The 27615-nt window shown below is 39.6% G+C and overlaps 1 protein-coding gene across 11 annotated transcripts in view; it reads right to left on the minus strand.

The window, feature by feature from the left end:
* Window positions 1–27615, minus strand: part of EPB41L2 (erythrocyte membrane protein band 4.1 like 2) — a 209406-nt gene that overhangs the window by 41168 nt on the left and 140623 nt on the right. For all 11 annotated transcript variants that reach the window (XM_057738367.1, XM_057738374.1, XM_057738365.1 and 8 more), the window contains 8 exons: window positions 24570–24612; window positions 20686–20761; window positions 17888–18106; window positions 17130–17217; window positions 12868–13020; window positions 12253–12350; window positions 7838–8010; window positions 2625–2797 (listed from right to left, as the gene is read on the minus strand). In XM_057738367.1, coding sequence (XP_057594350.1) covers window positions 2625–2797; window positions 7838–8010; window positions 12253–12350; window positions 12868–13020; window positions 17130–17217; window positions 17888–18106; window positions 20686–20761; window positions 24570–24612 — 1023 coding nt within the window. The remainder of the gene's footprint in view (window positions 1–2624; window positions 2798–7837; window positions 8011–12252; window positions 12351–12867; window positions 13021–17129; window positions 17218–17887; window positions 18107–20685; window positions 20762–24569; window positions 24613–27615) is intronic.

The raw sequence follows: 27615 nt of genomic DNA on the forward strand, positions 1-27615 counted from the left end.
TTGTGTATCAAAAGAAAGTTTCCATCCTAAAGGAACAGCACTAACATTTAACTGCAAAATGGACAGACCCAAAACAGATTATTAAGGGCAACACAGGTCCCTCTCTTCTTTTTTTATGGTCTAGTATAGTTCAGATATTTATAAAATAATCCGTTAACTTTGCTCTCAACTTAGAATGTGTGGACCTAGTCAATGAATATCAGCAGAGGGAAAGTGCTTAATTACACTTATTTCTCATGCACTAAAACGATGTGTGTGAAAGTGTGCAGATCATACTATTTTGATGGTAATCCGTGACGAAATTTATGCACATGTTTACACTCTACAGTAGGAAGGGTATAAGATGAAGTGGAGTTTTGTTGACTGCACAGATTTAAAGCTTATGTAGGAGAGCCAGCAACTGCTTCCTCTTCCTCTGTTTTGTCATTCAAGTCATAGTCATAAGAAACAGTCAAGGAAGTGGCTTTCGCCTCCAGATAGCAGAGGGATAGAGCCAGAGGAAGGGCAAAGGTGAGAGAAAAAGGCACTGACTGAGAAGCAGAGAGCAGGAGCCCAAAGATGAGGATGAGTGAGGGAAGGAACGAGGGGGAGGTGATGAGAACATAGTGCTGGACATCGGTGGGGAGGAAGGAGACCCAGACCTTGGGGAGGCTGGGGAAGGCAAGGTACCCATCGTCATCGAGGAGCGAGGGGAAATGAGGTGGAAAGCGTCTGCAGAAACTGAAGAAGTACCCAAACTCGGAATCCCTGTGGTCAGCCTCTTTTAGAGGCTTCTCGTGGGTGGGAGGGCAGTGGGGCTCAGGAGGGGCTTCAAGAGGATCCAAGCGAGAATCACAGTCCCCCTGCTCTGACGTTTCGCCTGTGGAAAGGAGCTCTGAGCTGTCTAGTGTGATCTGACCAGCCTCCCCAAAGGGGTCTTCCTCCGAAATGTCTGAAAGCAAGTCCATTTCAGGGACTGGCAATAGGTTTGGGGAAAGAGATGAAGCACAGCACATGAGTGGTGAAGGTGGGCACAGGGAAATGGGCTATTCTCAAAGCAAACCCATGGTTGAACGTGAAATTACACAGCGGATACATTCAAAGGAGAACCAAAGGCAACAGCGAGAAAGAGGAGAGAAAAAGAAATGGGTAGTTAGTGAAAACTTTTACTCAGAAGTAAGGATTTTATTAACAAGAATGTCATTAGAAAATGAATTAAGTGATCCATTTTTAAAAGAGGAAAACTGGACTACTTTCATCACATACAACTTATAGGTATAGACTGATTTAATTATTTTCCAACTGGATGCAAATGGATCCTATGAAATACAAATAGCATTATTCCTTTCGAACCTGGTTGCTGACAAACACTGAAAGCATTAGTGAAAAGGCCAGCACACCCAGGCAGGATTTTCCTTAGAATTTAAAAGAACTTTTCTTTTGTATCTAATTAACTAGGCAGAATGGAACAGAGTTTTTGTGAGACACTCAGCTGTCCTGTTTCCAATGAAAGTAGCCACACTCCTGGACTCCTCGGTAGCATAATCATAAGCTATCTTTACAAGTTTCAGTTATTGACGGATACCTTGTTCAACGCAATTTCTGTTATTTTTAACTAATTTTTAACCAAATCCTTTCTAGAATATGATATTCATAAATTTTTTAACAAAGAATGAAGAGGATTTGATGGCACGTACTACCTGAAGCACTTGTCCTTGTAGCGTAAGACAGGGCCCCCATGGTGCCCGAGCCCTCCTCTCTGCTGGGGTTGGACGCTGTCAGTGCAGGAATTACTGCGACACTGGTAGCTACCTCATCTAGCAAGTTCTTTATAAATTCATGTTGCGCGTCTTTAAAATTTCCAAAGTTCAAATTTTGAAAACATTATAAATCCACAGGATGATTTCATTTCTTTTTCATGTTTACTTCCAATGTTACCCATTCAAAAATTGCTTTGTGCAGACATGGAAAGAAGATCTGAAGAATTCAAAGCCACTTCAAATCAACTTCTAAGTGACTGTACTTGCCCAAGGTAACGTCAAATGACCCCAACAAGTTTGAAAACACAATATAGGTTACTTCTCCATTCGCTATGGTATACGCACCAAATAAGACCGAGAGCAACACACCTTCTTCTCACTTCACAAAACAATTACTTTTTGCTTAAGAATGTCTTCTTCATCAGTGATAGATTATTAATGAAAAACCATATTTGTCATAGAGACCACCTTTCTTCATTTCAAAAAGTTCAAGTCAATACTACAATAAAATAATCAAGACATAGGCTACACGTTAAAATTTACTTGAAACAAAACAAGAATTTCAAATCATCACAGCTTTTATAACTTGGGGGCTTAATTAAATAGGATGATTATAAACATGGAGAAAAGGCCAACAAATTACTTACTTGCATTAAGATAATTTACATTGAAATATGTTGCTTTGAAAAACAACCAGAAAAAGGTTAGAGACTCAGTCCAAACCAGCAAAAGCCTGCACATATTTGAAAAGTGGAAAATTTTATCAACAGAGGATATACAATGACTGATTTTAAATGATATTTGAGTTCTGAAGCAACAAATGCAATAGACAGCCTCTGGTCTAAGTACATATTTGAAACCACATATTTGACTAATTTACCATACCTTTCCTTCAATAAGCTGCACATGTGGGGCTGTAGCTGGGCTTCTCATGTCCCTTCTGCCATCACCATCTTGTACCACAGCAGTGCTCACAACTCCAGGGCCATGTGCTGAAACCTCCCCAGCAGGGCCAGGAAAATCCTTTATAAGACTTTGGTCCACAACACCAATCGGAGCTGGTAAAGAATGAGTATGTGGATTATTTTAGGACATTTAAACGATAAAACCTGATGAAACATGCCCCCCCCCCCCCACTCCCCGATAAATAGGCAGTTTGGACCTCCTAGGTGGTGCAGTGGTTAAGAATTCGCCTGCCAGACTTCCTAGGTGGCACAGTGGTAAAGAACCTGCCCGCCAATGCAGGGGACATGGGTTCAAGCCCTGCCCTGAGAAGATTCCACTTGCCACGGAGCAACTAAGCCCGTGCGCCACAACTATTGAGCCTGCGCTCTAGAGCACGTGAGCCACAACTACTGAGCCCATGTGCCACAACTATTGAAGCCCACATGCCTAGGGCCTGTGCTCCACAACAAGAGAAGCCACTACAATGAGGAACCTGTGCACCACAATGAAGTGTAGCCCCCACTCTCAGCAACTAGAGAAAGCCCATATGCAGCAACAAAGACCGAAAGCAGCCAATAAAAATAAATAAATAATTCTTTAAAAAAAAAAATAGGCAGCTTATAGACAACTAATAGAAATGGGAACACTGATCATGAAAATCAATTAAACTCATGTTTAAACTTTTAATAAACTCTAAAAGTATTCTGAATTGTAACCCAATAAATTAGACCAAGCTCTCAAGTCAGATTTCTGAAGGATAGGCACTGATCATGGAATTGGCCAGTAGAAGGAGCTCTAAGACCAGATGAAACACCAGTCGGGCACTATGTCAGAATTACAATGTGAGCAGTATTTTAATTCTCTGGGGTCTATTTAATTTTGCCTGAACTTATTTCTGAATCTACCTATTGCAACAAATAATTACCTAGTTATTAAAATGACTTGCTTCAATAAGTCTTAAGAATTCCTCCATAAAGGAACCTTTAATTGGAACACCAATCAAAATTGCAACGAGATAGTAAGGGCAGATTTTAGAGAATTAACTTCTTTATGTTAATATTTTTCATTTTCCTAACCTCCCTCCTGAATGCCTCAACTTGACCTACAGTAAGTCTAATACATAGATACCCTCTGGCCTTTGCAAATCTAGCCTTATGTGTTCCCTTCATCTATCCTACAGATGTGCAGGAACATATATCATGTTGACATTTCTGTCATATGACAGATCAATCTAAGATAGCCTCAAATCTCAACAAGGCAAAATGAGTAGCAACTGACAAAAGCCTCTGTCCATCTGTAGTTTCTCCCCCAAACACTGGGACAGCCACTGAGGTTATTTCACCTGCATAAAAAGCACTCTCCTGACACAGGTGTGGTTTGCTCTGGTTCCATGCCCCTAGAGAAGCCCAGTAAACAAAGGCCTTTAGGCTGCAAGCTATTGGAGGGCAGGGACTGTGTGTGATCCACCATACTGAACCTGGGCGACATCTAGACCTTTAATCCATGTGTTAGGAGAAGCCTGTAAATCTACACCCTTCACGTGCCCTGTCCAAAACCTCTTTCTTCCCCAGTATCAACTTCTTGCCAAATACACTCTCATGCTTGCACACAGTTACTCAAGTCAGAAACCTTGAAGTCTCTTCCTTTACCCCTTAACAACCAGCGAGTCCGAGAGAGTCCTTAGATGTACTTCTAAATGTGGCCCGTTCCTTCCATCTCTCCAGGTCCCTTTCAAGACTTTCACAGCTCTTAATCAGTCATACTTTGGAAAGCCCACACCAGATCACATTAAACATTAAAATGAATTCACATCGTATATTAAGTATAATTATTTTCTAGGTTTTTTTTTTTAACTTTTAAAAAGATTTTAACAATTTTTCCTTGGAAAGTATATGACTATGAGTAACTCTTTAACCTGTGATTATGGTTTCCAAGCACCCATTATGTATACTCAGAAATTTACTCAAAATGAGAAACTGACCTAGAAATGGTTTCAAATGTAATGATATCAAAAATTTAATGAATATCAAATTTAAAGTTACATAATGAAGTTGGTAAAATATTGACACTGCATACCTTTATTTAACACAATGATTTCAGTTTGCAACTAATAATATTTGTCAGGTCTTAAATCCTTGTAGAGCCCTGAGAAGCTTATAGGCCCAAGGCACTGAACCTATGGTGCCAAATGGCCAACTGGTCTACTACCATCTGAAACAAAACCACCAAGACTTTCACCAGGAGTATTCCTAACCAGTCTGCCTGAGCTTCCTCTCTCACCCTCTCCAATTCTTCTTGACATGGCAACAAGTGATTTTTTTTTTTTAAAGATAGCACTGTACACATATGTGCTTGCATAAGTGTGTACACATGTGTATTTATGTACACATACACCCTTCAGTGGTTTCCTAGAATAAAAAACCACATTCTCCACCAAGAGAATGTAGCCTGCAAGGCCCTGTCTGACCTACTCCCAGCCTATCTCTCCCTAGTCAGCTCTTTCTGTTCCGAGAATGTCTCAAGCTGTCCCAAAACTTATGACCTTCAGACCTGCTAATCCTGCTACCTAGAACGCTTTATCTCCTGCTCTACTCACGGCTGCTTCCTTCTCATCCTTCAAGTTTCAACTGAAATGGTTCTTCCTCAGATAGGTCTTCCTTCCCTGATGACCAAATCTGTAATGTCCCTGATCAAACTCTCCACTTTCAGGAAATCACTGCTTTCCCTGATCTCACATGCATCCTGGGTGTTAGTGCTCTCAATGACTGATTTGTCTCCTTTTTTTTTTTCCTTTTTAAAGTCTTTATTAAATTTGTTACAATATTTCTTCTGTTTTATGTTTTGGTTTTTTGGCCATGAGGCACGTGGGATCTTTGCTCCTAGACCAGGGATCGAAACCACACCCCGTGCATTAGAAGGTGAAGTCTCAACTGCTGGACCGTCCCTCCTTCCTGGTTTGACTGTGCAATCTTGGAATTTCACTGTTTTAAAACAGCTATTAGACTGATTTTTATTTTGATATTTGATCTTTAGATACCACATAGATTTTTACTTTCTATGTAGTCACTAGAAGACTTATTTTAATTTGTCAAACTTTAAAGTGCAGAATATTTATGTATCTAAATAGCCTGTTTAAAAACAAGAAAAAGAAAATACAACACATACCAACAACAAAAAACGGTATATTGATGGTGTGGCGGGGAAAATAAAGCTCAGTACCAGGTTACAGCCTAGCTTTGCTGTGGGTGAAAAAAAAGAACATATGCCCTAACCAAATAGTTCCCTAGCTGTCTGGTCATGTATTGGCATGAAAAGCCTCCTATTTTTCACAATAACACAATAATCCTTTTGATGGCTTACCCATCTGATGAATTACAGTGTCCAAAACACAAAAGGAAAAATAATGGAGTACTGTGCCATGTTTGTTGTTTTTACTTGTGAAAATCATTGTTTTCAGATACAGACCTACCATAACTCTCTGTGCTAACTGCCCATACAAGATGGTGGGCTTCCTTGAGCACAGTTTAAACACCTCAAAGAAAGCGCACTACTTTAGTGTTCTTTTTAAGCTCTAAAATTCACAATCTATGAGTTACAAAAACGTCATAGTTTAAAACAAAGGCTGAAACAGTGTTCCAGGAAGAGGAATGATTTCTCTCAGGGCATTAAACAACACTGATCGCATTTATTCAGCACTTGTATAAATTCTCTGTGGCAAGGGGCAAGGCTTGTGAAATATTTACATAAGCGGACACATTTTTTGGATTTACTTGGAGAAAGTTCTCAGTTGTTGATGAGCTAAAAGATACTCTTACAACGATCATGCAGTAATAATTCACTAAGTTTAAACCACTACATTTGGGAATGCAGACATTTATCTGAACCACAATTTATGATCCCCCCTTCCACTTTCTTCCTGTGGTCTCATAAAACTATATGAAAGACTCTCCAGAAGCAAAATGCAATAACTATATACACCAAAATGCACACTGACAAATCTTGGCAAGTATCTCCATGTGTCTGCATGGATCTAAGTTTATTCCAGGAAAAACAGATCAAGGCCAAGGAGTACCAATCCTTCACTACTGAGAGAAGATTTTTATCTATTAGCATATCCAGTCTGTTTAGCTAATTACTTGAAACATACGTTGTTCTAGTACATAGTTCAGAAAGATATCAGTAGTTAAGAATCAAAAACAGGTATTTGCTGATAAACAGCAGTAAGATAGTAATGTTAAATTGGAAAATTTCTATCTTTGTATATATGTTTTGAGATTAATCAGCCAAAAAATGTTGGAAAACGACTTCTGATAGAAAGGCATCCACATCAATTACCTGCTATTAGGTAGAAAGAAAAATGTTTTTAAAAAGCATACTAATACAAAATTAACCTCAGCTCTTTTACAGAAAAGCTGCTATTAACCCAAAACTAGACAGGGTAATAAGATATATATATCTTTACATATATATATAAAGTGAAGGGAAGCAACGTCAATTTATTTCCATGTGTAATTTATTAAAAAACTCAAATAAGTAGCTAATTAGAATCCCAATAGAAAAAATGCATACAAATTTATACATGTCTCCCCTTGGGTGTAAGAATAGATGAACACATTCTATTTCCTTTCTTTCTGTTAGAACACTGTATTTAAACTAACCCTTTGAAGCTGTGAATGGTTCCTCATACACTAGAAGTCTGTTAATCTTTAGTAGGAGTTTTTAAACTCAAAAATCTGATGATGCAATGAATGTTTTATGTTCCTTTGAATAAAGGTTCTATATATGCTACCACACCAAAAACCTCTGAAATTACGTTTGGCATTAATTAACAAGTTCAAGAAATTAAGTCACATAAAATACACCACAATTAAGTCAGACCAGTAAAAACATCTGTTCAACATCTCATCATCGAGAACTCTAATATTTGTGTGTACTGACAGTGCCAAGTAAATTTAGGTTCAGAATGACAACTTCAAAACACTATAACATTATTGTGAGTGTAAGTAACAGTATCTTATTTACTCAGGAAAAAAAAAGTGGCTATCCCTCTAGGGTATTTCTGGGAGACTTATTAATAACTAGATCAACATTTTCTGATCCCGCTGGATTAGAGAAAAATTAATGGAATCCAGAATCCTAAGAAATGTGTTTACCTCCATCTAGATTCCTGGAGATCCGTTTACTAGAACTACGTTCAAAGTGTGGCGCCGGCCTGTCAATGAGGGTGCTAGCCTGGCGGGTCTGCGCTTGGGTACGGCCGCTGTAGCGGAATTTGGACCCCAAGGTCAGGAACTTGGCCTTTGGTGGCTGCTCTGGAGACACAAGCCTATGGGAAAAGAGGAACAAAATTAGACTTCATGGATTTTTTTTTTAATTTAAAACTATATATTTTAATATCTCATTTCATTAAGTATGATTATTTGGTCCAAAAAATGCTGCCTAAACTTTCTAATAAAAATGAACATTATTTATAAACTCTCCTATATACAGAGCTTTATGAAAATAAGACGAATAAATCCTCACTCATGTATTCATGAATAATATGTTTTCCTCACCCTGAGCAAAAACGCAGCTGTTTTCAGTGTGTATCAAAGGTTATTTGTATTAACTTAAATCATTTATATAAACACATATGTCTGAATTCTTGCTGCAAGCCATATGTGCCAAGTAGCAATCCATTACCATTAGTAATTCTTAATATTTATATCCATTTCTCTGGGAAAGAACATCTAACTCGGGAATCTGCTCCATCCAGTGATGCTTTCCCATGAAGAACACAGCACACAGTAGATCTGTAGAGATGACTAACACCCTTTCTTGCCAGCACAATTCCACTGCTTAAACCCTGGGTCCATAATGAATGAAGTAAAACTGTCCTGACGGGGAATACTTTCAGAGTTATCTGAAAGCACGTTTTTAGTAAACTAGCCAATCTTGTCTGGTTTACAACTGAAATTATCTTGCCTTCACTGCCTGATCAAGAGCTGGGCAAAACATCTTAACAAAAAAGATAATCCAAGAACTCTTGGAGAATGTATTAAAAAAAGACTTCAGTTGACAATTCCAGAATATGGAGAACTCCATCAAAACTTTTCCTATCATTCTCCAAAGAAGAGTGATTTCTTAAAGAGTTCTTCACCGTTTCAAGTATTTCTAGCATTTCTACTCAATTTTTAGAAATCTTCTGCTTAACAAGCAATGAAAAGAGATTCAAGTCAAGGTAAAGCTACAGGTGGTAATACAAGAGGTGCTCCCTCATCAGTTCAGGATTCTCAATCATATTAACCCAGGAAAACAACGTGTTAGAATGAAACTGATGAAAAAAGAACTAATACACTCTTGGCTTTGGTCTTGTCATGGAGAGTAGCAGAAGTGTTTCTTGAAAACTTCCATTTTCTGCGAATAGATTTTTGAAAGGAGACATAGATGATGCTGCCGAGAAAGCATAATCTGAAGACTTCAGTGCCTCAAAGGCTCTGTGTTCTTAAATTAGAAAGTTGGAATACTAGACATCTAGACCAGAAATGAACTCTTATCTGTGCTCTGTATCCTCTTCCTCTAACAGTGGAGGAAACTGAGGCACTGAAAGATCAGATGTCTCAGCACACTGATGATGAGTACCAGGGGCAGGCTGAGAAGGTCATTTACTATTCACTGCCTCCTGACAGGCTGAACGTGGCGGGGTTTCCGGCCCTGAAATCCAACTAACTATGGTCTACGAATATTGTGAAAGAAAGCAGTGAAGTATAGAGAAAAGGGTCATTGGCAAGCTCATCAAGTGCAGTAATTAAGAAATGCTCATTCTCCTTGAAAATCAAGTTGGCTAATTCACATTTATTTTTATCATCTATTCATGAAGTATGCTCTGTGGGTACTGGGAGATCAACCAGTAGACAAAAAGACACATTTCTAAAAGATATCTCAAAGGAGAAACACGCATTATGACCCAAAAGGAAATACCCCCCCCACACACAAAATTTTAAAAACTAAAGACAACAAGTTGCTCGTGAGAATGTGGAGAAACGGGGATCCTTGCATCCTGTTGGTGGTAATACAAAATGCTGCAGAAGTTATGGGAGACAGTAAGAAGGCTCCTCAAAAAATTAAAAATTGGACTACCACATTATCCATCAATCCCACATCTGGGTATTTTTCCAAAAGAACTGAAATCAGGATCTCAAAGAGATATTATCTTCCCAAGTTCATTACAGCACTAGTCACAATAATTAAGCTGTGGAGACAAGCTAACCATCCATTGACAAATGAATGGATAAAGGAAATAATAGGATATATATACAATGGAATACTATTCAGCGTTTAAAAAAGAAGGAAATTCTACAATATGTGACAACAGGGATAGACCTTGAGAACATTACGCTAAGTGGAACAAGCCAGACACAGAAAGACAAGTACTACATAATTCCACCTATATGAGGTACCCAAAACAGTGAAATTCACAGAATCCAAGACTGGAATGGTGGTTACCAGGGGCTGGAGGGAGGGGGCGATGGGGAGCTGTTAATCACCAGGCAAAAAATTTCAATTAAATGAGATACATAAGCTCTAGAAATCTGCTACACAACACTGCACCTACAGTCAATAATAATAAACCATACACTTACCATTTGTTAAGTGATCTGGTCACAATAAAATAAAATTATTTAAAAACAAACAAAGGGAAAAAAAAAGGCTAGATGTAAAGAGGAGAGTGAGACTGGGTTATCGTAGGTTCGCTTCAGTTGACTATATCTCAACCAAAGGCCACATCTTCCCAGAATGAGCAGCTCCATGAGGATTTTCTCTTACTTACCTTACTTTCAGTTTACAAAATATATAAATCCAAGAAATGCAAGGAAAATATTTTAAAGGCAGATATAAGTCATAATGCAATAGAGGGAAAGTCATTAACTAGCGGATTTTTATTTTCTTTATGTCAAATTGAGGCAAAGTGCTTTCTTGCCCAACTGGCAGTGGTGACCACATACACAAAGTATTAGCTTACAGAGTAATTTTCTGATCACAAAGAAATCCTTAAGCAATTAAGCTATAATTAAACAGAAACAAATATCAAAAGGTTGACCACAAACATGTAAGAGTTTTCTCTAAAAGAATTATTTTGGTAATTTAGGTCACTGCTAACGTGACTTCTCTAAAATGAGTATATTAGAGCAGTCTTGAAAATAGATAAATAGCACACATGCGACCAAACTATCGATAAGAATAATGATGATAATGATAGACATTATTACATATCAGAAATGGTTCTGAGTTTGTTTCACACGCGCTATGCCATTTACTTTTCAAAACCACCCTCTGATACAGGCACTATTATTATTACCATCACATGAATGATGAAAGAGAGACAAAGATTGAGAAATCTACCTACAGTCACGCATCTAGTATGTGGAGGGGCAGCATTAAGACCTTAAGAGTGCAAAGCAAAAACTTAAAAGATGAAGGGTCTAGAAATCACAGCTATCTAGACTGCAGTGACAGGAAACTGAGGAAATGGAGAAAAGGAAGATCAGCAAAGCACACTTTGCTAAGAAAAACAATGTTTAAAAGTATGCCCCGTAATAAAAGTATGAAAGGAGACAGGACAAAAGCTACAGGAGGCTAAGAGGTCTAAGGAGATCTTCTGGGCTTTTCTGGTTTTTAAGGGAACAAGACACGGACATGTTTATCGGCCAAAGAAGATGAAGGCACCCACTGGGGGCACATAATTTATAAGGGCAGTCCTATGTGAGGAGCGGGACCAAGGCAGAGGAATGACTCTCTCTTCCTTGAGACAGGAGAGGAAGAGAAGAATGAATGAAGGGAGAGGGAAACGATGCTTAATGATAGACGAAAAGAGAATAAGAAAGATGCATGAAACCAGAAATGCTCACGACCCACAGCGTCTACTATCAGCACACCCCATGACGGAGGCATCTGAGCAGAGGGCCAGGGGTGCCCAGGGGCTCAAGAAGACCAGGAATCTTTGTAGTGGTGGCCCTGAGGATCCAGCTGCTGTGGGAAAGGATCTCTCTGCAGTTGCACCAACCCACAGCACTGTGTGAGTGTGTCTATCAGGATGGTTATGCTAGTGAAGGTAACACGGGGTAGCACAGGTATAGCAATGGTGAGGTCAGAACACAGGACCCCTCCAGGACCAGCAGGCCGGAGGCTGATGCGCAAAAAGGGACAGGGATTTAGGGGGGTGGAACACTCCTGACAAAGCAGCAAAGGGGCAGAGCACAGGGATCAGGGCTGGTTTGGTTGGGAAAGAAGTGAAGGCAGGAGGGAGCTGATAAGAACTAAGTAAAGCCTAAGGTGAGTGACAGTGGAAGAACGGTAGTGGGGCGGGAGGGTGTGGTGGTGGTGGAAGCAAGGACAATTGGAGTTTTGGACCATTGCAGAGGCAGAGCAGTTCTGAGCCATGTGATGGAAACAGACACAAAAATGGGGAGAGCAAAGAACCATAAAGCAGGGTTAGCTGCGTCTGCCACACTATCCACTGCCACATCCTGGGATCTAGAGGGTACCCAGAACTGTTTTCATGAATCCCAAGCTGTTTTCTCAGAATTACCTGTAGAAAGTATGATGTTCCACGCACACCTTCCATAGCCTTTTTGCTGCCCGATGGTTTGGCAGTTTAAAGCCAATGGTGCTCTCAAACTGCTCCAGCTAGAATAAATCCATAAAACAAATCAGCATATCTCCTTAAGGGCTGATTAGAAGCTACTGGAAAACACAGATTCAGATATTTCACTGAGAAGTAACTGTTCTTCTTGAAAAAGGGCAAGTATCAACTACTGACATAAACCAGCTATCTTTCAATGTCCACTAAAATTCATCTTACCACCTTCCTATTGATCTCAAGGACTTAAGTTGATGCAAAGGAAAAAGAAAAAAGAGCCATGCCCCGGATGTGGCAGGCACTGACTACTTTTTCCTTTCCGTGAAATTGTGGCTGTTGCTTGTTGTTTTGTCTTGTTTTGATTTGTTTTGTTTTACTCAACAGGAATATACATGCAAGTTTATCATTAAAAAAAACCTGACTTTTTTTTTAAGCCACGGAGGAATAAAAAATAGTTCATTTTCTTAAAATTCAATGGAAAAGAATTCTGGTAGCTCGTGGCCATAAAGGAAAACACTGGCAAAGCCCAATTAGATGTGCCCAGGGCTACATGACACTGCTTACCTCTGCTGGTCTAACTTTAATGTAGAAGTTACTGCGCTTATAGGAGATTTTCAGGATTTTCGGCCAAGCAAAACGATTGATTCTCAGCCTGTCTTTGTAGATGAGGAGCCCGTTAGCGCACACACCCAGCTTGATGTCCACGCCTTCTGAGTCCTGCCAAGCACAAGCCATTTGACCACAGTCAGAGCTGTGAAAGTTATGTAGATGGGGAGCCAATGACCCCCTGCAAACCATGATCAGGAATGCCAATTTAACAGGTCTGTATTTCAATTTCAGAGACAGTACACAAGTTAATAGAAACAGTAGGACATACAACACATCTTAAACCTAGATATTCCTCTTGAGGGGTCAGATGTGAGGTATGGCAACATGACTACAGGACACAATACCCTTCAAAAGGCCTAACTCATATGTTCTAGAGCTCAGCTGTAAGAGCTAAAAGGGAGGAAAGGAAACAGACCTCAATGTAGACATCCTGACGTTACGGGAGATACAAGGTGTTTCTTAGATGCTATTCCAGCCCCTAGGGACAGTCTGTTGGCCTCTCCTATGGTGCAGTCAGCTATTTTACTGTAGGCAAATTTATCTCAGATGGATTATGCGAGCTAACGGCTGTTAAGTAATGCCTATATTCTGGAGAACACCAACCCCTCACCGAACCTTTCTTTTCTAGCCTGACACTGTTTGCCATCTTTGAATGCTTTTAAGCATTTTTTCAATAACTCCAACTGCTGACAACCAGTTCTCATTACAACATTCCTTTGGCTGGCATATTTCAAAGGATTGCAGACGATTCTTGAACTTATTAATACTGTTTTCTCTCCTCAGCGTTTTAATTTGGAAAAGATGACAATATAGAATAATCGCCAGCCTGAAAGATTTTTTTAAAAATCAAATAAATTTACAGACAAAAGTAAAAAACTGTCTCCTCACATTTCAAGTAGTGTTTAATATCTAATACATACAACATTAAAATATCTTTACGAGAAGAACTAGATCTCATTCAAGATATGGAAAAGAGAAGAATGTTATTCAGAGATATTCACATTTTCAGAAATCATTAGCAACATGGAACAAATTCTTAAAAAACATGCTGAAACGAACCCCCACATCGTCTAGGTTCAAGTCAATAAAACTATAACATTTGACTGCCTTGTTGCTGAGAACAATTTATATCAGTTTTTTAAAAACAGAAATACAGCACTAGGTAACTGATGCCAACTGCATTCACTGCTGTGATATGTGAATAATTCGTATATACAAATAAAATTACATTAGACCATCTGAACAGGTTTAAAAATCTCATTTATCAGGTGCTTTATTCACCCATATCCTGACATCCACAGTTCTCCGTAGGAACAGAGTAAAAAGCCGAAGTGAACCAGGCACAGGTGCCCGGACAACATGGCACCAGACACAAATAATGTGTTTGCCCAAAATATCACTGGTCATGGCCACAAGGAGTGGGCCGGAAGACTGCCCAAGACAGCATGTTCTCGGCATAAATAGGCGGCAACCCTCATTTGAAACATTAAACAAAGCCATCTCTAGTGTGAGGCAATCTTTCCACAGGACATTAAAGCTATTTTATCTGACTTAAAAATAAACACAATCTAGATCCAAGTAAATCAGTTGATTTTCGATTGTTCCACATACTGCTTTAGAATTATCAGTATTTGTGTGAACAGAAATTACAGATAAAGGGAAAGAAGTTAAAGGGGAAAATGTATGCCTTAGTTCTCCATATTTGACTTCTGCCATTCACCAACAAAGTTAGAAAAATAAAATTGAAAAGGAGCATCTTCTCTGCCTTGCTCACGGCCTCGGGAAGCTGCCCCATATGGACATCAACAGGGTCCCACTCCCACTGACTTCCAAACGGGTTCAGCCAGTGGAAAGTTCTCCAAGAAGATCAGAGAGAGGAAGGAAGGAAAGGAGGTCGGGGTTTTTAATACCCAGACTCCCTCCTTGTGTGGTCACATCAGGGTGGCTGTATCCTTGACAATTGCAGCTCCTTTCAAGACAGCCCTCTCCACACAGATCTCTCCCCTGGGTTCTGGCAACTTCTCTTTGCTTCAACCCTCCACACCCAGAGGGGCCAGGAGAGCTGCTGTTACCAGCTCACAGGTATCATTCTAGTCTTGTGGTTTCCTTCTGTCTTTGTCAAGAACCCTTTTATTCAACACCCTTCCCCTGTCCTAACATGAGTGTGTCATTCAGAACTCTTCTGACAATAAAATATTAATTTAAAAAAAATTTTTAATCATCTCAAGACAATGAAAAATGTATAAAGGCACAAAACTTTAAACTACATGAAAAGTTCTTTTAAATTGCTACAGATTTATTTTTGATGAGCTACAAATATCTTGCTCATTAGATATTACCTAATAAGTCCACCAGATGATAAACTGAATGAATGCATGTTATTCTGACTTTTTTTAAAGTGATCTACTCCTAACCACACAGCAAGAACTGAAATTAACTTATAACAAAACCAGCAACTTTTTTTACTTTTCTAACATACAACTTCAAAAACAAGAAACCCAAAACCTTCCAGGATTGCCATCTAAGGACTGGTTTCCCACTAATGATCAACAAAAGCAGCAGACGTAAAATTCACGTGTGGCAAGAATAACAGGGTTTAGAGGAGAGATGGGCTCTGGGAGGGTCTTTCTGATACCAGTCTGTCCTCCCTCCCTTATTTCTGTTTGTCTGCTAACCCAGCCTGTCCCCATCACATAGAGAAATGAGCTACACGACACTCAAGTGTGGGGAAGATCTGTTTCACCTCCTAGTAGGATTTATTAGCAGACATCACACAGATGGGACTACTTTACACGATGTGGCTTGAGGCAACAAGCCAGATAGTGTAACAAGCCATCTGCATTCTGTTTTATGTAGTTTTTGTAAAAATAAAAACACCCAACCCTTAAATGAGATAGTGTATGTGAAAGTGCTTTTAAAAATTAAGGGTATACAGTACCTAGCAGTTAAAAATGTTGCTGCCAGAGACTATTTACTAACTTGGAGAAGTGTTTATAAGAGCAAGTTAAAAACAAAACAAAAAAACAAAAACGTATGAAATAGTATTCAGAGTATAATCCCATTTTTAAAATGTGAGTTCAACTGCTTAGAGATTTTTTCAAATAAAACAAGAAAATACCAAACTATTAACAGTGCTTGTTTCTACATAAAGAGATTTCAGTCTTTTTATTTTTCTGTTCACCTCTATTTTCTAAGATGAAGATGTACTGCTTTCACAATAAGGAAAAATATTTAAAGACTAAAGGAAGCCACAGAGGAAAAAGGAGTGCTCTGCAAATATGAAGTACCATTAACACAAAAGCAAGAATTAGTAATCTGAGGCCAAGGGAAGGAATATATCTTTGGATGATAGGCTTTCCTGGAGATTTCTCAAATCATATAACCTGGGCTTCCTAATCTACACTGAGGGATTGGCAGGGTCTTTTAAAAGCAGGCAACGATAGGGTCCCTCCACATGTTGAGTTGACCCTGGACATATTTTTCAAAACTAGATCCATCTTTCACCTTACCTCTTGTTCTCCCACCCAGCTCTCAGCCCTCCCTACTACCCGATCATCCACACCAGGATCATGAAGTAGGTGATGTTTGTTACTGGCATCTTCCCCACCCAATCCTGCCTCTCCTATCAGCTACCTCCATGATTCCATTCCTTTCCCACTGCTTACATGAGACAGAAGGTCTAACTGCCTGGAGCCTGGGCCAGTGTGGTTTATCTCACAGGAGGTATAACAGACCTGCAGGGAAAAGCCCAACTCTAGGTTCCTTCGCCAACAGTTTTTTGGAAAGTGGTCATAACCACGCTGCCTTGCCCTTTCATGGTGGCTAAGACCTGCTGTCCTCTCCCAAGACAGAGGTGAGAGACGGGACTGGGACAGAGGCAGCACTTGGCAGAGTGGGACACAAAAACTGGGACACAGAATGAAAGCAGGATGAGGGGTAAAGAAGGCTGGTAAGGTGAGTCTTACAGTAAGTATATATGAAAGGGTATCAATTTAAAAGATTGGGAAAAGGAAACAGAATAAGAGGGAGAATCAATGGTCCCTCCCCACAACCATATACCCCGCAATTAGAAACCCCAAAGAAATATTATAGAGCCCCTCAGGTGAGGGTAAGGAGCCTTTTCTAAAAGTGAACTAGGCTCGTCTAAAACTGAAGCCCTCTCAAAACTTTAGTCAAGAGACCGGAAAGAGGCCACCTCCCCATTACAGTCACAGTACCTTGGCATGATGCAGGTCAATGCCGTACATGGAAAGCCTCTTGGCGTTTTCTAAGAACTGAGAATCAGCTTGTGCTGGAGATAAACCCCTAAGAATCAAAAGAAACAATATTATCTTACTGGTGGATGCAAAGCAAATGTAACCAAAACGGGGAAACATGTGCATAAGCTTGGAGAGTTTGGGGCGGAGGGAGTAGCCCAGCAAAATGTGCAGACAGGAGCAATCAGGTAGGAAGGCTCAAAACTCTCAACCTCTAGCATTTTTCTCTTAAGATCCTCTCATATGAGCCTACTCATTGCAAGGAGGTGCCCCTCCACCCTTACCCTTTTTATCTTAGAAAGTTAACTTTCGTTTTTTTCCACTGGGGAAAAAGGCCCAGCAATAGTGGATACAACTTAAATTAACTTTAGGGACTTCCCTGGTGGTCCAGTGGTTAAGAACCCACCCTGAAAGGCAGGGTACACCGGTTCAATCCCTGGTCGGGAAACGAGGATCCCACATGTCATAGGGAAAAGTAAATTTTTATAATAAATGAAAACATTTAGCCTCATGAGCACAGTTCCTCATATTACTGTCCTAAAGACACTGGAAGAATATCTCAATGACTCCAAATTATCTTGACTAGCACTAGGTGAAGCTCCACAAGGGCAAACTGAATAAGCCCATCAACTATGCTCAAATATCTAGCAAGTGCTATAAGGGAAGCCATTTAAACCCACCACGGCCACTCTCTCTCTCCAGTAAGCAAGTCTACAGACCTGTGGGTCTTATGCAGCTCTGCCACCTTCTCTTCCAGCTCCTTTGTCTGTGTGGGGGCAAACTGGAAGTCGCTGAGGTCATGACTGCCATGCTCTTCTGCGTCATAGTCCCCAAGTTCAGCCTGCAGTGTGTAAGATCCCAGGAGGGCATGAGTCACAAAAGAGCAGGGCAGGCGGCCTGAGGCAATGTCCTGCCGGAGCTGAAGGCACAAGAAGTATCTGTGAGGAACAGGGGAGAAAAACACGGGGAGAACAATTAGTTAAGATTGTAGCACTCATAAATATGATTCTGATATTCCTTTGAAAATGAATATACAATAGAGGCACTCTCCAAATCCAGAGCAAAAAAGTTTTCTGTAATAAGAAGCCCACCTTCCTCCATGGACTCCTAATCTTGTGATTTATTTATAGAAACTGAATCTAGAGGGCAAAGTAATAGAGTGGAAATTCTGAATCGCTATTCTGGCAACAGTGTATCATTACCATTACAATAAAGAGTTTTGTGACTGCAGGTGAAAGTCTAATCACTTATATGGTCTCCTTGGATTTAAAACTGTAACCAAAATGAGCATGCCCTTCAAAAGTTGTAAAGATTAATAAAATTTAAGAAATAGCTATAGTTCTTAAGGATTTGCAAGAAAAGCTAAGGTCACCCACCCTTTATCCTCTCTACCCTTTCCATACTAATTTCTCTCCCTGAGACCCTTTAACAACAGTTATAAGTCAGTCTCTACTTGGAAGCCCTTACTTGCCCATTTACCCCACCTAAGACGGAGCTCATTCAGTTTACAGTAGAAAAAGCATGGGCTTCAGAGCCAGGCAGAGCTGACCACGTGACGCTGAGCAAGCTAATTCACTTGACTGTCTACCTTCCCACCTGTTAAATGGGAAGAGTTCTATTTCCCATTGAAGACAAGGGTAAAAAATTAGATAAGATAAATAAAACACATGGCATGGTACCTGGGAATCGATAACTAGTAGCCATAATCATAATAATATTATCATTAGTTATAATATCAATCGCTCAATGCTCCAAGTGGATTACTACATGGTTATAAAAGATTCTGGCTTTTACTAAATAACATGCAGAAACATGTTATTTATATTCTATTAGGATTTGGGGGGGAGGTCCCCCTATCAACCTCTTTTGGTAACATTTTAAAACCTGATTTCTACTCTTGAATTTAGCCATTTGCTAAGGTTACCATCGACCCCTCCCAACAAAGAACCCGACAAAATGGCAGCACCCTCCCTCATTTTTGAAGATCTTTGAGAGACTGCTATTCCTACTGGCTGCTGGCTTCTTCCTGTGAATGCTTCTGCCTGGTGTGGACATCATGGCTCCACCCTCCTCTTGCCTCTACCTCCGCCCCTCACGTTCAAAGGGCCTGTGGTCCAAGGCTCTTGCTGTTGGGTCAGAGAGCATGTCCCAGAACATGGTATCAGCCATCCCCCAGTTCACTTACATCTGTATTACCATCCAAATCTCCCGTCAGGCAGGGCAGGGACTCTGCCTAACATCATCATAATCCCACAGTTAGCAAAGTACCTGCCACGTGACAAGCGCTCCATAATTTCTAATTGAAATTCGTCTCAATATCACTAGTCTTGAGTATTTTTATGCACTGTAGGAGCTCTCTTCCCAAGGAGAATTATGTTTCCTTGATCCCTAGAACAACATGGGCATCACTGTCTTATTTTAGCAAACTAAATTTTAAACTACAATTCCAGGTTATCCTCAAATTTCATAGGTCTAATCAAGGACAGTGCTAGTTCTCCACATTTTACAGCACTGTTAAGACCTAAACACAAAGGTTCCATCTATTACTAAAACTGTGCTGCTCCTTTTTATATTAGTATCTGTACTTTTCACGTTGATCCTTTCTTCTGTTTTCAAAGCCTAAGTCTAAGGCCCCAAAATTTCAAACAAAAACTGCAACAGCCTCCTGAATTTCCCAACTCTTATCTCCTTCACAGAGCAGGACAGATCATTCTTCAGACATTATTCTGAACTATGTTCTTGCCCTCTGCAAAAGTCTACCCCACCTTCTAGATGCTCACTTAAGTTGCAGTGAAGATTTTAGTCATGATATTTAGGCTGCAGAGCTACAGGCTGGTCTCAGGCTGCACCATGATGCTTTCAGTTAGCTCACTAGACTACGATCTCATTCTTCCCAAAACACGCAGGGAGACTGTTCAAGATCCATCCAGAAGGAAAACCAAAGCACTTTACTGATGCTATAAAGTTGCAATCACCAAAGGATTGTCATCCCCAAACCGAATCACTGCAAGGAAAAGTGTATGTACAAAGAGGGCACTGGGTCACAAAGCCCCAGTTATGTGTGCAGTTCAAAGCCCCTCCTGCAGTGAGGCTCTGTATCCTACACACGGCAACCTGTCAAGTGTCATGCTCTAAGCAGCTCACTGTGCAATTACTAAAGCTGCTATTTACTATTAACTAGCAGAAGCTAATTCGATCACAACTTAAGTAGTATCGGTAAATCCTTATTTGGCAATAACTAGTAAGGTGTGGGAGGAGAAGGCCTGTCATTCATCCAGTCTTGGAGAGAAATATCCATTACTCCTAGTTCACATGGATATCATGCACTCGCTTAAGTATCTACCCAACTTCAAGTCTGATGACAAAACTGGCCTAGCAGAAAACATCAAGGACACAGGAACCACAGGAATTAAAAACAGAGTCTTTAGGTAAACCCCTAATTTTCCAAAAGTATATATACGGAACATGGTTTTCCTTGGCCAGGTAAATAATCCTTTTTAATATAAATATAAAGTACCTAGTGATATCTTCAGTCAATTGAGAAGGATCAGGAGGATAAAACTTCACATTAAAGCTGAACAGCCAAGGAAGATCTGTAATTATTAAAGATCATGATTATTTATCCAACCAACACAATGACCATTTATATTGATAAAACTTAAAGGTCAATGTTCAAATAGTATATATAGATCAATCCCACTAGAAATCAATTTACAGAATTTTTATTTAAAGAAAATATCATTTACAAAACAAAAATGAAGTTAAAAATAAAATAAAAATCAATTCCATAAATAACCTGTCATTACAGAACAATAGGTTCACTTTTTCATAAACATTTACTGGTACCTCAACAAACGTTTCATATAGTGATTTAGTATGCAAAAATTTTAACATAACCTTCAGGACATAGTTCTGAGATAAGATCTGTTTTAACCACAGGATCTCTAGATGACAAATATTCTCCACACTTAAAAAAAAAAACAACTAAATTTAGGATTTCTAAATTGTTGGGGGAAGAGGAATAATGATCAAATGATCACTATAACTACTGGAGAAATGAGTAATGGGCTACTTGAAGGAAATCCCAAAGAAGGGAGAGAGTGATAAAATGTCACAAAACAAAGACAATAAAAATATTTCGTAGGCTTAAGAATACTCACACACAACATATACTTTGCTGTACTGTACCTCAAAGAGTGAATACAGTAAACAACCATGTCATAATGACTTAACAAAAGTTAAATCATTGCTATTTATACATTACCATTTAACTTATGTTTGCTTTATCATGTTTCGGATGGCTTTAAAAACAAACTGATGACAACAAAAAAAAACAAAACAAAAACACACAAACTCTGGGGACAGGGCAGGTATTATTTTCCTATAGGGATCAAAATAATTCCAATGGTCTGAATTTAGAGCTATACTCAAAGTTCGTGGTATTTCCAAATAAAAACAAAAAAGTGTGTGTGTGTGTTATTTCATTTCATACATATTTGAAGGCCTCATAGTTGCTTTTATTTAGTGACCTGAAGAAAAATTTCTTGAATCCCATCCTCTTGCTCAATGGGTCATTTTGTTCTTTTCTCACTGTAGACACACTAACTTTTCCCCCACTCAAAAGTCAATGAATAGTGACTGAATGGCGACTATGAACACGAAGCACTCTTGCTGGGTTCTGGCTCAATACATCATTATTCTACTAATAAAGTCAATCCTGCCAAATTTAAGAAACAGATTTCAGTTCCCTATACAGATTTAAAACATCATAAAAAAGATATAGAACTTTCTTGAGTATGAACAGCAAGCCATTTCTTGGCCAGTAGCACCAGGCTGGCTGTGATGCGTATGTACTTTTTGAAGGTAATTACTAACCCATAATTAAACAAAGTCATCACAGGATTATCACATCATTTCTTAATGGATCCTTATTTATATTTGTTTCCTAGGTATTAACACCAGCACATGCTTACCTGGATATGACAACAGGGATACGTTTCTAATAGAACACATATTTCAGGATCTATTTCCAATTCTAAAGTTGATAAAACTGCACTGATGATGCTAAACTTTTTATTTAATTATGTATCATTATCATTTTTACCTAGGTATATTAACAGTCTATCTAGTTATGGACTATTTATATATTAATACAGGCAAGCCTAAAATATATAGCTTTATATATATGTATATAGTCTTCCATGTGTACATTTGAGAAAATAAAGATTTTAAGGTAACTTTTACACAGAAACTGATAGGTTGTCGGTTGTCCAAAGTAACTCAAAAAAAGATTAATGTTTACCTCTGTTAACTGAATAACAATAAATCACAACAGAGGTTGGGCTAAGATAGAACAAATGGTTCTTTCATCCATTTTAACACAAGGAGAAAGAAAGAGGTAAAATACAACAGCTAAAACTTCATTTCCTCAGCCTACTTTCATGATCAGGACGGTACAGGATTCCATTTAGAGAACCAGCTCCAATAGTTAGAAAAAGCCAAATCCTTTGTGTTACTGTTACTCCTCTTGCCAAACCACAAGGGCAAAAGTTCTGAAATAACTCTAATAAAAAAAAAAAAAACTTCACAAATAATCAAAACATAAGACCGTGAATCATAATCAGCAAGAGTCTTGCCTTCCAAAGGTTAAGATAGCTCCATGGCTCTGAAGTGAGTAGCACATAAAAATAACCCAACAAAAGCCGAAGCAAAACCATAGGAAACAAACTCAATGGAACATCAATCATGTTTCAGAGGTTATCCTGTTCTGTCCAGGGTTTGGGTCACTTGGCAAGTCTGGTTTCAGAGAAAGTGAAAGAACCAAGCATCCGTACCTTTTTGAATTCACACAAATTGCAGTTTTAACAACCGTAGAAGGAACCAGAAAAAGTTTCAAAGCTTTCTGGTACAGTTTTTTTCATAATGTAAGCACAATGTATCTGTGTCTAATCACTCCTTTCTTTATTTTCCCCCTTTTCTATTATGAAGCAAACATAAATGGATGAAACACCGCAGGGTGGAGAGGTGGGGGAGGGAGAGAAGGATGGAAAGCCAGGGATAACAGTCAAAAGACCAACCAACCCAGTTAGCACTAAAAGTCCCATATCCTGAGAAACCCCTCAGGCTCTCAGTCCTGGGCAAATCAGGAAGGTCACTCTAATCACAGACATGAAGAAATGAAAGATGAGTCTACAAGAAGAGGAAATGGGAAAAATAAGGTATACACTCAGTAAAAAAGGAGAGTAGCGAGGGAAAGAAATGATAGGAAAACTCCCAAAATGATCAATAATTTGAGAGAGAAAGAAAAAGAAATGAAGAAAATGAATGTGGAGAATCGAAAATGAGACAGAAGGCAGACAGAAAAGAACAGAAGGGAAAAGCAGAGATGTGTTCCAGTGTTTGGACGCTAGAACAAGTCAGTTGGGAATAATAAATAAGTAGGGAAATGAAACCAACAGTGCAAAGGTATCCTGCAGGCTGGCATGCAGGGAAATGGCTTCTCCCTGGACAGCTCCGGGGCCCCGCATCCAAAGGGCTGCTAAGAATTTTGTCCTCTTGTCTAAACATTCCAGCTGTTTGTGGCTCCCTCCCTTTTCTGCTTTAGTCACTCACAGACCCTGAAGTAAATTAAGTAGCCAGATCCCCTATCAGAGACTGTTCTGCGGTGATAAGGATTCTTGACCCAGATATCACAAAACCAGCCACAGGAGGGAACTGAAGCTGGTTAGAATGGGACACATAAGTCACTTAGGGAGAGGGCAGTGAGAACAAACGGGGAAACGGAAGAGAGGGACAAGCAGGACTAAGAACAAACCCAGACTCAGAGCACAAGAAGAGGCCAAAGGAGGAGAGAAGGCAAACACCTCAGAGGACTGGAAGGGTCCTTCTGCATGCTCTTTACCCCTCAGACCCCCACGGCAGGACATCTAGGAACAGTGTATCCATATGCCTCTGGAGCCAGCGGTATGCTCATTAATTAAACTAACTGCACACACAGCCTAAATCAAGTAGACAGAGCAAGAGTAATAGGGCTCCCAAGGGTACATTTCATATAAAAAAGCAAAGTTATAGAAAAGCAGCTTCTTATGCTTCTCCCCAGAGATAAAGGCCAGGTGCTGCTTCACAGGGGTAGACACTGTGAGGGAATATTTAAGAAGAGGAGTCTAGAACTTCTTGACCAGTAGAGGAGTCCCTAAGCCATGACTAAAATAAACACTCATGATACTATATACAAAAACACTGTGAATCTCAACTTCCTAAATGATATGAATACAAACTAGAGCTGATCATTCTATCACCATCTTATTCTAGTTTACATTCCTGTGAATTTTATTAAAGATAGAAATATACAGATGTAAAAATTAACTTATTAACTTCAAAATATGATGATTTAATACTCACTTCGCAGCTGTCTCTTTATTTCTTTTGCGGGATCTAGCCAGTTCTGCAGGGTGAGAAAAAGAGGTTAACCCATAAGAAATAGTCCAGAGTCCAAAATGGAACAGTTTATAGTTCACATACTCATTTAAGTGTAAACATATTTTAACAAAGTCCTATGTAAACAGCTACTAGCATTCCACTGGGCTCAGTACTGATCTGTTTTTGAGTGAGAGAGAGAGAGAGAGTGTGTGTGTGTGTGTATGTAATAAATAAACAGTAAAACACTTTAAGGTGGGCCTTGGGTCTCATTTTCTTGGATGTGAAATCAAACATCTACCCAAATGACAGACATTAATATATCTACATCTAGTCTTTATTCTATAGTAGTACTGCCAGCAAACAGTCCCTGTGGACACCGAAACAAGAGCTCAGTCAAGGACAATAATTGGCTCTTATTCATGAAGGGTAAAATGTGAATTGGAAACTATTGGTAAAAAGTATATAAACCCCAATCAAACACAAGTATCTCAGCTCCTAAAGCCAACTCCTCCGTAAACTGTTTTTCTCTGCAACTGTACAATCCCATGGAGAAGTACTGTCAGATTGGAGCCGGTGTTTTCCTTCCTGGCCTTCATGTAACATCCTTTTAAAACTACATTCCAAGTTGAAAGTCACAATCATAAGGAATGCCCTTTCACTTTTCCTTTATTTCCACCCTTTGAGAAAGTTAAAAAAGATTCTAGGAAACCACTATAAAGCTTAGAGCAAAAAAGATCAAATTTGAACTACTAGGTTCAAACCCTCTAAGGACATTAAATATTGTTTTTCAAAGCTGCAGACAAAAGACGTATCCAAAAAAAAATTTTATATATGTGTGTGTGTTTACATATATGTTTTACATATTTTTTCTTAGTACTTCTGCTATCTTATCCTCAAGTCATTAAAGTTCACTTTATCCTCACTAGTAGGAGGAAAACTACATTTTTGAGACATTAAGCCGATCCAAAAATTGGCTTTACAATAAATTTTATTCCTTCAAAACGCATCCCAAATCATGTGTTATAACATCTGTGTTTAAACAGAATTTTATTGATATATAAGCAATTTAAATGTTTATTGTTATGCAGAAAATTATAACCTACTCTCTCAACAATATGTTTGTTGAATGGGTACAACAGAACATTAACTTACACACTATTAAGAAGTAGTAGAAACTAATGCAACATTGTACAACAACTGTACCCCAATTAAGAAAAAAAAAAAAAAGTAGTAACAACAGGATGCTTTGAAAGCAAAGCTGCACCAGCCCCCAAGGGTCTTACTACACCATTCAGGGCTTACAACTCAGGGCAGCAAGGATCCAAGGTGTGCATGGCTCTGTCCTAACACTGGTAATATTCAACCCTTTCAACAAAGAGTGACCAGAGCTTGGTCTAAGCTTCACAGCACTGATGGGCCAGCTGCGTGGCCCACTGATGTGAAGGGCCAGTGGGACCCTCTCATGGTACCTCCAGTGGTATGTCAGGAAGCGGCTCTAATTCTCCCCTGAAAAGAGAGACTGGCATTCAGCTTCCCGGCCCTGCAGCTGCTGTGCACGCAACAGCTGGCTCACAAATGGCAGGCTATCATGAGGCACAAGAATGAGAAAAACACATCATTCAGCCTCTAGCCCAGACGGGGGAGGGGCTGGGGGAGAGGGAGGGAGGGAGGGTCAAAAGTGTTGTGGCGTTTCAACCAAGGAAGTAACAGCCACAGCAAGAAAAACTGAATCAGAGACAACTGGTGCCAAACTGAAAGGGAAAAAATCACTCAGAACACGAGCAGGAAGAAGAGAGGAGAGGGGAAAACTGGTCTTAAAAAGGCCTAGTCTAGACATACCCTTCCAAACCCCCACTTTTGTTGCGTGACAGTTGATACAGATGCTTCCCACAGAATAACAAAAGAAAGACCTCTCTGTTCTCAGAGGAAGATGAGGGAAGCAACATCACCTTCTGTGATCCCTAGGAGTAACCCTGTGTCCCAGCCACCCGGCACCGTCCACTTTCTCACCTGAAGCACCAAAGCCTTGTACAAGTTACCTGACGGTTTCTGCATGGCATGGAGAGAGTCGATGCAGCTCTATAGACCCAGGAATGTGGTGACAAGTTTCTGGGCAACAGCCAGCCACATTCAGACTCATTGTGGGCCACTTTCCACAACATTGCCAGGCGCAATATTAAGACCCAAGTAGCTGCTTTTCTTCATTTCAGAGCCGATCCAAAGACTAAGTGGGCAGAGTTTAGCTGATGTGATCTAACAGCAGCAGCAGAGGGGACTCCTTCCATCCACCTACCTGGTTTGCCCTCTACTACCCACCTGCTAACCACGCCCTCTTCCACACCGTGAAGTCCATTCCCACTCAGGAGGAAGGAGGTCTTTGCAAGGCCAGGATAGACCATATTCCCTGTATCCTTCACAGGACCTGGTAGTTCCAGGCAAGCAGTTAAAATGCTAAATGAATACCTTTTGGCTGCTGGCCCAATGCTTGCCTCCTCCCTCCTCATGCTGTGGTCATTTTAAAAGACCACAGGTTATATTACTTTTCTTAGGTTTATTTTCATTTGAATAATTAGCTCCAGTGAACACTTAGATCATGAGTGGGATATAATTTTATTGCGTAGGGTCATAAATTTATTAGTTAAAAAATCCCAAAATGCCTTAACATGACTTTTAAAAGAAATACCAAGTCTATTATCTACGTTACCAATTACAAGTAACTAGTGGACATAAAATTCTTTTTAACAAATAAATAATCAAAATAAATTTCTTGGTTTTGACACTTGAGGAGCGCTGGGTGGATCAAGAAGCAGACACAAAAAGATGGAAAAAGCCACCAGAGAAGAACATAAATGCACGCACTCGCACACACCATGACAGATTATGGTGCACCATTCCCATTGTTTAAAGACTTGGCTGCCACATACTTTGGAATCAGAAATACATGGAGTCAAATTCTGGCTTTCCACCAACTCTGTGACCTTGGGCTCATTCCTTGTCTTCTTTAAGCCTCCATTCCTCAACTTTAAGG

The sequence above is a fragment of the Hippopotamus amphibius genome, chromosome 6, assembly GCF_030028045.1.
Source record: "Hippopotamus amphibius kiboko isolate mHipAmp2 chromosome 6, mHipAmp2.hap2, whole genome shotgun sequence".
NCBI lineage: Eukaryota > Metazoa > Chordata > Mammalia > Artiodactyla > Hippopotamidae > Hippopotamus > Hippopotamus amphibius.